The sequence below is a fragment of the Gambusia affinis genome, linkage group LG15 (genome assembly GCF_019740435.1).
Source record: "Gambusia affinis linkage group LG15, SWU_Gaff_1.0, whole genome shotgun sequence".
Lineage (NCBI taxonomy): Eukaryota > Metazoa > Chordata > Actinopteri > Cyprinodontiformes > Poeciliidae > Gambusia > Gambusia affinis.
Genome location: NC_057882.1, coordinates 20,318,576 through 20,330,523, shown reverse-complemented (window position 1 = coordinate 20,330,523; position 11,948 = coordinate 20,318,576). Strand labels below are relative to the sequence as shown.

At 41.1% G+C, this 11,948-nt stretch overlaps 1 protein-coding gene across 1 annotated transcript; it reads right to left on the bottom strand.

The window, feature by feature from the left end:
• Positions 1 to 343: 343 nt before the first annotated feature.
• hunk (hormonally up-regulated Neu-associated kinase) lies at positions 344 to 10,946 on the bottom strand. The gene is made up of 9 exons (XM_044141027.1): positions 10,271 to 10,946; positions 7,422 to 7,714; positions 7,053 to 7,108; positions 6,591 to 6,726; positions 6,373 to 6,500; positions 5,580 to 5,706; positions 4,127 to 4,295; positions 3,821 to 3,983; positions 344 to 3,052 (listed from the first exon to the last, which is right to left on the bottom strand). Exons 1-9 carry the CDS (start codon positions 10,502 to 10,504, stop codon positions 2,310 to 2,312), a joined length of 2,049 nt encoding a protein of 682 aa, XP_043996962.1. The 5' UTR covers positions 10,505 to 10,946; the 3' UTR covers positions 344 to 2,309.
• Between the last annotated feature and the right edge of the window lie 1,002 nt (positions 10,947 to 11,948).

Genomic DNA, 11,948 nt, shown 5'->3' with positions numbered 1-11,948 from the left:
ACAGCAATCACCACCTTCTTGGCCTATTCACAAAATGCTGTGACACATGGTGGTGGCAGTATCATACTGTTGCCTTTTTAGTCTTTAAGACAAACCTCCCATAAAATACTGAAGTCAATGTAATGTGACAGAATGTGAAAAAGTTCCCTAAGTTTGAATACTTTTGCGTGCAATGAGTAATTTGTGATCCAATTCTTGAAGCTGTTGGACTGTGTTATGTAAACATACATTTCTTTTGGTTTTGAATTGAAAGAATGTAATTTTCATAATTCCAGGCCAGACGTTATTAGACACACCACACAGTTCACTGGTGGTATTCAAAAGACCAGACAGACACGAAGCGTTCAGTATAGATATTTAAAATACTTTATACAGCATAGAAATCTCTTGACACTCAAACCAATCCATTAAAAAAATCTTACAAAAGACCCCCCGCAAGTCTGTATCAATCTCAATTTCAAAAAGAAAAAGCAGTTACAAAGACATAAATTCAAATGGTGACATTACAGTTCAATTCATGCAACTTTTCAGTATTTAATAGCGAGGCAAAAAATTCCCTTGTGCCTGTGGAAGCCTTATCTTTTTTTTTTTTTGTAAAAAGGTTATTTCCATAAACATTTTTTTTAATTCTTCCTATACTGAACTATTAATGTGAAGGGGACAGGGGCATTTAAGACAGCTATTTACAAAGAACAACGTTCACATCACGCTCAAAGAGCTCTTGGCAAAAACTCATCATTGCAGTTAAACACTTAAGACTATTGCACAAACTACAGCATTAAGACAAAGGGAGGTGAGTTACTTTTTTTCTGGTTGTTAGGTGACACGAGTAGCACTTGTTCCCACTTTAAATCCCTCAGTGTTTCAGTGAGGTGGTTAAGTTTAATAAGGCTTCTGATGCTCTATTTACTTTACTGACTACAAACTGGCATGTTTAGCTGTGAAATGATCCATAAGTATGACTTTCTCTGTTGATGAGTTAATACTTGTGTATAAAAAGATATGAAGTGTAATTTATCACTAATGGGTAACGAGTTTATAAAAAAGTGAGCTTATGATTCTACCGTTGGTCCCTATGTATTTTATTGTGTTACATCTAAAGTCAGCACTTAGACACATCCTACACAAACAGGTGTGTCAAACCTGACTGTCACTACAGTATGCAAAAATGCATGATTAATGCAGTGAGGTAAAAGATAGTCAGCACATTTATTTCCTACAGGTTTTGGTATTCAGTAATAGTGCAGTGAGTTTTTTTTTTCCTTCCCAGCAGTCAGGCTACAGTGTGAGCTGGCTGGACGTCAGTGGCTATATTACAGAGTTTCTACAGAGACAACAACATTTACACATGTAAAGTCAGGGTTAGGGTTAAGAGTCGGGTCCTGTTAGCTGGTGTGAATCAGTCTGCGGCTTGCTCTCAAACCAGATGAAGCAATATTACAAATAAAGTACTTCAAACTTTGTCTATATTACAAAGCTTTGTTTCTGTGTGTGTGTGTATGGGTGAGTGTGCGCATTCGTCCTCAAGGCCAGTATTACAAGACGTCCCAAATTCACTGTGTGTCTTGGACACAGGGAGGATCCATTTCAAATCTCATCTTGACATTCTCAAGATGAGGTTTGTGTAATAACACAAGAGTATCGTGCTGTGTAATAACACAATACTCAAGAGGTAAAATGGTAAGTTTTCACCCTTTTCTTCCATGTTTTTTTTTTTCCAGATTTTAATTAGGCATGGGCCGGTCACTAGATTCAATGACTAACAAGGTTTGAATTCTTTCATCATATTTTTTCCTACTCCTTGAAGGCCTTTTAATTAAATGTTGGAGAAAGTGCCAGAGTGACTAAAATGTTCTGGTCTTTCCCTCCTCCTCAACCTTTTGTGAACAATGATGGTCAGCTGAGTACAAGAAGGCCTCTACAGATGTCATTGCTTACAAGACGATACATATTCTGTAGTTTGGAAGAATTTGCTGTTACAAAAAAACCCTCACAGAGTTATATAAAATATAAAAAGGGTGTGCTACCTGTTATTAGCTCGACAGCTGCTGTTTGACAACTGCAGTTGACAAGCAACCGTCAGCCTGTGTAATTAACACCTTGACTAGAATGCTGTTTCTCGACTGACGGTTATTGTACAGTGAGAATCTCATACCGGCCCATGTCTAGTTTTCATATTGAAGTGAAAAGTGGCTCAGTTGGAATAAAAGGGCAGTTCACAGTTCAAAAGGCCGCTCTGGAAGACCTCTCCAACTTTTACAAACTGTTGAGAGGGGCCCAAATGTTCCTTTCATTTTTTTTCGAATCCCTTAGCAAAGGGTCTTCAGTGCACCTGAAGCACACATCAAAGTTTTCATCGGATAAGGAGGTGGAGAAACAACTTCCTCAATGAATTGTTCCGGTCGGAATGTAAAAGGCTGCAGTGGGACTTTCTTCTTGGGTCCTTTGGCCACAGAGGGAAGCTTGCTGCGATGTGTTGGGCTCTCAGGATCGCTGCTCGCGCTGTTGGATGGAGGACTGAATGCAGAGTTGGGGTTAATTAGACTAAAGGCAGACTTCAGTGGCATAAATGCTGAGCCTCCTGGCGGACTTCCAACACTGCTAGAGGGGCTTCCACTTGTGTCGGAAGAACCACACCCATCCGATGACAAATTCTTCTTGGGCTGTGGGTTGGAAATCAAGACTGGGGGACTGGGAATGGTGGCCTTTTTCAAGTAAGAGGAGTCGGGCTGGAAGGCAGAGACGTGGCGTGGTGGTGACAGAGTCCCATTGGTCAGCTTGTACCAGGGTGTGGAAGGTGTGTCCTCAATTTGTTCGGCCTTCGAAAGGGAACCAAAAGAGTGCATGCCGATTGGTGATGGCGCTGGGGGAGCAGGGATGTTATGCTCTGGACTTGTGTTGACCGGCGGGAGGGTGGCCAAGCGCCTCCTCTGCTGTGGAGTGTTGGGGAAGAGGGGATGAATCTCGAGGTACTCCATGGATGATGATGCAACTGTGCCCGGAGGTGCCAGAGGTGACTTACGATGTCCAACTGCCAGTGCTCTCAGAATACCTAAAGAAAGAAAAGGTGTACCTTTAGTTCCCATTGCTGGAACTTTCTTGTATACTTTTTTTTTTGTAGTTTCTGTAGAGACAGGTGAACAATAAAAATAATAAACCTGGAGCAACATATAATGTTAGATTTATGACCTGCGTGTCTAAGTAGTATGTCATCTTATTTATGTCATAGCATGCACTGAGCCAACATAAAGAACAACATGACTCAGTTTTAACCCTGTCAGTACTGGCCTATCCTAACTTCCGGGATCAAGAACACTCCTTGCATACTGTCACGCTTCCAAAAGTTAAACAAGTTGTAAAAGGGTGCTTAAATTTTAGCTTTCCCCAGATCCTCGCATGCCTCTTCACTTGTCACACTTTTTTTCCAAATATAATTTCAGTGCAGTTTTATACAAATTTACATACCTCAGTGCTATGCTGTGTCTCATTCATATTATGTCAGACATCAGAACAGTGTTAAGAGTAAAATAAAGTGCTTGTGCATTTACAACACAAATGGCTGTAAGTTTGTCCAAGATGTTACTTTCAGGTAGATGGATGGACAGACGGGTGAGTGGATGAGGAAGGGATGAAGGGTGGGTTGCATGGAGAGGTAAGTTTGGTTGTGTGAAACAGGCTGTTGTACATGAAGATGCATGCTCAGTCAACCTACCCTATGTAAAAAATAGAAATAAAATCATGCAATAAAAATCTTTTTCCTTTTTATATGAATACAGTTTATTCATATACATGTTTTGCATTAAATAGTGCAAATCCTTACCTGTTTTGTGTTTCTTTTCTTTGTTCTGTCCTTTGCTAACAGCCAGATAGACGGGCGTCTGTTTTGGAGGGATGGTTAGTTTATCGACATGCTTTCTCCACTGTGTTTGATAGTATTCCGTCTGTTGCTTCTCTAGCTTCTTTTTCTCCTGCATCTTCTTCTCCTATACACAGAAATGGTGCAAAAGATTCTCAGAACTGGTCATGCAGGTTTTTCAACAGTCTCAGAGTTTTCAAAAACACTGCACCGAGCAGAAGTGTTTAGATTGCTTCTCTGTGTTTCAGGCGTTAGCTAAGATACACTCACCCGATACTCTTTGGAGAGCCTCTTCATTTTCTTGTTGAGAAGAAAGTAGACAGCCAGAGTGTGGCAGGCACGGTTGGTGAGGACAGCGCTCAGCACTTCGCTGTGCTTATACCCCATCTTCTCGGTCATATGAAGCAAAACTGCTTGATTTATTTCTTCAATGTGGATTCTTGAAACAAAGAGAAGCCAGATTAGTGTTATCCTTTACACTATATTTACCAAGTGTCTGCACAGTTACTATCTGAATGTGTAAACACTTTAAATGTGTAAGGCATGGCAAATTCATGAAAACCCCACTCAGTTTTTGCATTTAGTTTTATGGACTACATTTTGCTTTAGTGGGATTTTTTGTGATTGGCCAAAAAAAGTAGAATATCTGCAAATTTGTTGAAAAAAGATTCTCAAATAAGCACTGTTCAAGGAGCGCATTCATCAGAGAAACACCCAAAATGCCCATGCAAACTCTGGTAGAACTGCCCAGATCCAAAGTTCATGTGGGAGAATGTGTAAACAGAAAATCTATTAATTGTGCATTCCATAAATCTAGCCTTTAGGGAAGTGAAAGAACTTCCTGCTTTAGTTTGTCATCAGGCAGGTGACATACCAAACATGTAGAACAACATGTTTTGCTCATAGAGTAAGCAAAAGGTAATGCTTTGGATTATATGCAAATCACTTCTTAGCAGAAAACACAATGAACACAATGTGCTCACTGAAAAATTATAGTGACAGGGTCATGCTGTAGGGAGGCTTTACTTTATGAGGACTGGAAAGTTTGTCAGGGTTTGAAGATGTGTGATGCTAAATTCAGAGCACTTCTACTGAAGAAGAAGAACGTAGCGCACACAATTACAGTGTAAATATCAACAGAAAAATAAAAATGGGTACCCAGTTCTAAAGAACTGCAAAAAATGTGAATTGCCAGCACTCCCAAAATATATGGAGATTTTAATATGGGCAAACACATTAAAACACATATCGCTCACATTAAAGCCTTTGTATATTTTGGAGTGCTGGTTATTCCCATTTTTTGCAGTTCTACAAAAGAACCTGAGAGAGATTGCAGAAGACTGGGGAAGGAAGTTAACCTTTCAGTAAAACCAGCACATACAGCCAGAGCTGAAAAGAATTTCTAACATTCTTCATGTGTGAGAATGACGTCTACTAAAATCCAAATGAGAATTCTTGGAAAGATTTTAAATTTTGTGAGATGCTTTTCTTTCAGTCTGACTGAGCTTGAACTATGTCGCACAAAGGAAATGGCAAAAATGTCAGTCTCTACATGCAGTTCTAGTTCCATGGAAAGTTAGTCTTACAAACTATCAAATCTACAAACCATTAAATACATAAGTGTTTATTCACAATATGGACTGATTTGTGTTGGCTTATCACAACACATTTCTCCCCTAAGAAGCACACTACAGTGGTTATGTGCGTATGTGCTTATGTGTACCTGCTGCGATAAGGTGCTCCTGTGTTCCTATTGGCCAGCTGCAACCAGGAATCAGTCATCACTTGATGTATATTTGGACGCCTGTGAGGGTCTGGCTCAAGAAGCTTCTTCAGCAGACAGATGGCAGCTGAGAGGAGAAAAAACAATAAATCATACCGTGCTGTCAAGAGCTACCTGTCCTAATCTGTGAAGATTCCTGAAAGTTAAACATGTCATTACATGTATAACAATCAGTTTGTCTTTACATGGAAGTCAAAAACAAAACATCTCCTACTTGTTTTACACTCTCCTTATATTCAAATACAATGTCAGCACTAAATCTCCTCCTTCTTTTCACCTTGTTGTATTTCTCAGATTGAATCATCACGATAGGTAGTAGTTGGTTGAGCCAATCCTTCATTTCAAAGTCAGTAGGAATCACTGCCGTGACACACAGAGGGTGAGAAGCGCCATTGCTTCCAGTTGTTTTGTTTTGATACTCGTTCCTCCAGTATTATCTGTACCCCCACCCACTTCTACCTTTGAGAAATTCTTTTGAAATGCAACCACATAACTTGTTGCTGCGCCAGAAAATTCTTCGGAAATATTTTTCAGCTGGCAACAGTGGGAGCGTGCAATTTCATCTAGCCAATAATAATTATGAGAGTCGTTTTATTTTTTTCCAAGGAAAGCACAAAGGGCCAATACAAACAAGTTCAAGAAACCTAATTAACAAAAACAAAGGTTTGTTTGGCTAGCAGGTGACTACAATTGACATTTATGATGCATTCAGTCTTTAGAAAATGTCATTTACCAGTAGATAGGGTAGGAGGTAGAGGATTCATTTCTTTGTCCACCATCTTCTGGTGCAGAGCTCGAAGGCTAAAGGGCTCCACGGTGAAAGGAAGCGACCCAGTCAGCATTGCATACATATTGACTCCACTGTAAAGCAAAATGTGCATATTTAAAACTTCAGGTTGCAGTAAACAACAATAGGTGAATTCATATTCTGAAAAATGAATGTGAACTTACATGGACCAAACATCCACCTTTGGGCCGTATTTCTTTCTGGACAGCAGCTCGGGAGCAGCATAGGCTGGACTGCCGCACTGGGTACTGAAAGGGTCAGAGTATCCCAGTATGCCAGCGCAGTTACTGAGGCCAAAATCTAATAAGGAGATGGTGGAAGAGTGTGGTAAGTCTCATTCTTAGGCTTTTTTGTTGTTTATATATCTCAGCTATGCACAAACAGACAGAGCCAGATTAACGCCTCAGCGAAAGCTTATAAGCCTTTTAACAGGAGATTTAGCTGTACTTAACCCTTTACCTTGTTAAGGCTCTGATTGCAATCAGGGTGAAAAAATTTACAGCGACCATCCAGGCATCAATAATATATAGTTACATGATTACTATTAATTATTCAGTTGTTACTTTTATCCATTATAGAGTACAGGCTGTGTTTTTGGAAGAAAGAAAAATTTGATAGTGCCTTACCTATGAGTTTTATGTTGTCCTGCTCATCCAACAGGAGATTTTCTATCTTCAAATCTCTGCAAGACAAAAGCGGAGAGAAGAGATGTCACAGCCTGCAGTTTTTTTCTTTTTCTTTTCAGGATTTTTTGCCCTTTTTTTTGCAGTATATTGACAGTTAAGAAGGGTATGACAGAGGGGAGAAAGCATGCGGCAAAGATGTTCTTAGATACTCTTGAATGACAATTCAAGTACAATAGATCTGGGTGTTCTTGTGTATTCATGTGCACAGGATAGACTTAAGCCACATGTTGAAAGCAATCTTTAGTACAAAAAACAACACAATACTTTCAAACTTGGGAGAGAAGGAAGTTTCTGTGTCCTTTGTCATACCTGTGCACCACACCAGCCCTGTGAAGGTGCTCAACGGCCAGCACCAGCTGCCGGATGTATTTCTGAGTTTCCCTCTCATCAAGGTGCTTCTTCTCGTAAATGTGGTTCATGAGGTTCCCTCCAGGACACAGTTCCATCACCAGGTAGTAGCTGTTCTCCGTCTCCAGGATGTCCAACAGCTGTGCAATGTTTGGATGCCGAATCATTTCCTGGATGAGACCTTCCCTCCGCAGGTTCTTTGTGACGTATGAGTCCTTCTTGGCCTTCCGCTTGTCAATTACCTTAACCGCCACCTGGAAAAAACAAGAGAAGAGGAAAGAGTAAGAGGATGAGGAGAGATTCTTCTTGAAGCCTTGGCAGCTGCGGGTTGACTCTTAAACCCTGTGCCATATGTTGTAGTTAGCAAAAGCACACTCCTATATTAGAGCGTCTTTTAGGGTTAGATTTCAAGGAGGGTAACAGGTGATGACGCAACTTGATCTTTACTGCTGGGTACATAACTCGCCGCTGACCTCTCCCAAGCAGCTGCTCTTAGGGTGTAGAGTAATGCACGGCCCTAAAGACGGGAGGCATGTGAGTGTGAGAGAGGTAACAGAATTGTAATAAAGTAAAGGGAAAGTAAACGTTATGTTATGTGCTGAGAAGGTGCCAAAACCAAATGGGCAGTTAAAGTTACCCCCATTTGCTTTCCAGCTACGTTAAAGTTAATCTCATTTGATAGGTTGTGATGTAAGCGACACCAGTACTAAAAGGTGCTACTCTTTGCCTTTCATTTCTCCTCTTAGAATGTTTTAATGGAAGACTGCTTGAGTTACTGTTAAGAAATCCTTGAAGATGTCCTCATAAATGGCAAACGATCTGTCCTCTGTTCAATGGCAGATCCTTGTGGATAATTGCATTCAATAAAAATATTTCATTCTCTGCCTGTGCTTCTCCTTGTGTCCTGTCTAGACTGAGTTCAAGAACATGGTTACCATACATTACAAATCTTCTCAAGGAGAGTCTACAGACGTGGACCAGCATGGCAAGTGGAACAAATCACCATATCCATTAGCGACACTGTGCAAGTGTCCTCTCTTTTCTCCTGCCCTTTGGCTTATTTTTACAACCATCCTTCAGCTCATTTTTACGCTCTGATAATTGATTCCCCTCCAAAGAACCTTTTTACAGTTGCTAATTAAACCTGGCTTGTAGAAGAAACTTTTTGTGCATACCATGTGCCATCACTTGACAGGTAAAGATGGCCCATGTTTACACTTGCGGTAAAGGTATGTGGCGGGTTAGGATTGGGGCTGTGTATTTACAGTAGTGCATATGAGAAGGGTGGGGTGGGAAATCAAGGGGGAAGGGAGCATGCTGCCAGGGGGCTTTTGGGGGCTTCAGTTGTTTATCAGGCACCCCTCAGACAGAAAGGAGGGGTCTTGCAGGGGGAATGTAGAGGGGAAAGTGGGTTACATATATCAAAAACACACCCATGTGACCTCTCCTACCTCCCTGGATAGGAGATGACCCAATCGTTTTCCTTTCTTCACTTTTACATTCTCATGCCTACGTCTATATTATCGGTCAAGTGAGGCTAAAAAAGAGAATCCTGGAGGACCTGATGCATTTCTTTTGCCCCGGCATCTCCTCTTGGTTGAACAAACCTGCTGCCCTGCCCTCCCACCCTCCCTAACTGCTTCTGTTGGATATTCAAATGAAGAGCTGTGCTTGGTTGTGAGATTACCACTGTTTGCATCATCCTAAACAAAGAGAGTGGGGTAAAAAGGGGAGAGGAGAAGCGCCTTTTCTCTTCTGAGCAACAGAGTGAGCACCAACGGGCAAACAGGGGCTCAAGATAATTACATACATTTTCAACAATTTAATATCATGTTAGGGTACAGTCGCAAAAACTGGTTTTACAGGTTGAAACACGCAGGAAAGAGAGCAGGAGTTGTTTTTCTTAGATGCAAATATTTTTCTGACAGTTTTCCAAAATAAATCTGAAGAGATCGAGACAAAGGCAACAACTGGCCAATGGATGCCCATCTCAAACCCCTGCGTTTGCAGAATCCCAATGAGCCCTGCAGCCCATTTATCAACGAGGTCATTTCATATGCAAGTAGCAGCTTTACTTCCTCATAGGCCAGACAATTTTGTTCTCCGTCCCTATGACAGCCACGCGCGCCAGCAGAAGGTGAGATCACCAGCAGCAGCAGACAAAGCAGCGCAGAAGTTGCCATCCAACGCCTCAGGAAAGCAGATGCTTTCCATTCCCCTGTTTGAGCCTTTCTCTCACACACAAACACGTAAGGTAAATATTGTCGGCGGAGCTTCGGTACTGTGCATGCACTGCACCTCGACAGCTGGCGATGCAACATGAGCTCATTAACAAAGGGCGCTCAATGTAAGCAGAGCTGGCCACTTTCTCTGAGGTACAACTGGTTAACTGAGCTGAGCAGTGGTACCACTGGGTTAACCCCTCTGACTACATAGTCTTCTGCAATTAATTATCTGCTAAATTTATTTCTGTAATATTATTTATTTTTTGACCCTTTTAAATACCAATATACCACCGACATACAACAGCATAAGAAAGCTCTTAAGACTTACAATTTGCCCAAAATGATATGAGACAGTGGCATCGCTGTCCCATATGCTCCTGGTCACCCCTTTTAATATATATATAATTTTTATTTTTTTATTTTTGCACTGACAAGCTAAGAGAAACTGCAAACAAGCAAATGCTCTTTTAAAGCATTATATCTGACACCCAGATGCATGTAATGCCATGTTACCCTTGAGATACGCAGTTTAGAAAATGCACATCTAATGTGGGAGATGTAATTTTATCCACCACCATGCCTTACCTTTTCTCCCGTAAGAGTGTGAAGACCTTCTCTAACTTTTGCGAAAGACCCTTCGCCCAGCTTCCTCCCGATCAGGTAGGTCCCGACGCGCTTAGTGTGGTAAAAGTTCTTGAGGACGTCCGGGGCAGGACTGCCGAGGGAGCCCGAAAAGGTACCCTCATCGTCGGCACTGTCTGAGGTCTCGCTGTCTTGCGTTCTGTTGTCCGTTCCCATGTCGTGGTCCAAAACAGGCATCTTTGTTGCCTTGTCTGAAGAGGGAGAAAAAACTTCGCACTCGACTCTCACCCACCTTAAAAGCAGGTATCCTATTAAACGCTTAACGTCCGGCAAATTAAGAGTGCTGGATTTTGCGCCACCTGTTCACCCAAACGCATCCAGCCAGTGCGCTCAGCAGTTTCCGAGACAACTGAATCCGCTTAGATTATTATGACATAAGGAGCATTTAAAAAAGCCAATATCTGTCATGGAAAACTGACGCAACGTGTCTTATTAGCTACGCGAGAGTGTCTTCAGGTCGAGGATCAGAACGAGGTTTCTAGGCTGTGTGCGCATCTCCTCTCACACGAGAGTCTCCTGTAGGGTCTGTGTGCCATGCAGCGTGTTTTTCAGTTTGAAGTGACTTTCCCGGTCCTGTAGATGGGCGTTCCCCTACCAAGTGTGCGGGTGAAAAAATAAACGCAGTGATGGAAGCGGGGGTACTTTTCTATCCAATCAGCGCAGGGTGGGTGGAGTGTGTGTACCGACAACGGGAACAACAAGTCTACCGGTACCACCGCCCCGCCGCTCCGCTGTGTGGGCTCATATTGTACATGTGCAGGAACAAAGGATGGATTTGTAACCCTGATGAGTGACTTGTTACAGAATCACCATTTGAGCTCATAGGGTTTGTAAAAAAATATATATATACTAACATGTATTTGGGTTGGCATTTTAGTTATTGTAAGCATATCTCTGTGCGTTAAGAATCTGCCTTTTTCATAAAAAATAAAAATTTAAGATTTTTGTTTTTCAAGGTAGTTATAATCAATATTAAACGTGAATTAAATTTTGCCCATATATTTTGGATGTTTAATTGAGTTCAGCAGACCATGAAGCGACAAAGAGAGAATAATTTAACCTTTTTGAGGTTCACTGGCCTAATTAACATTTTAATCACCCAAAGGAGAACAGGGAGGTGCCACTCATCATAAGCTTCGGCCAAAAAATAAATGTATATAGGCCTATTTTTTTATAGTAAATCTAGTCAGGCTCAAATATTTGAACAGTTGCTTTAATTTCATTTTTATTCCATAAATAAATCTATTCGCTTTATTTTCAAATGTATTTAATTCGATTTTTTTGTGTAACTATGCTTCAATTTTGATCTTTAAATAGAATGGCTTTGCTAAACCACATGCTGCTTTTTTAAGACTGCTGGACCATGCTTTCTTGATAATTCACTTTAGACATAATAAAAATATGAAGCGTACAAGTACGACATCTTTTGGAGAACTTTTGCACTACAATAAAAGGCAGCTCAGACGTCTTGCTGAAATTGAATCAATATCCGTTTTGTAATTGTCTTGACACAAGGGCCTCAAGCATCTCATCGATTAGACCTGCATTAGCCCTTAAAACAAAGCATTTGATCTTTCCACGGGGTAAAATGTGTTACAATTTTCTGCACGTCTTTTGTGTC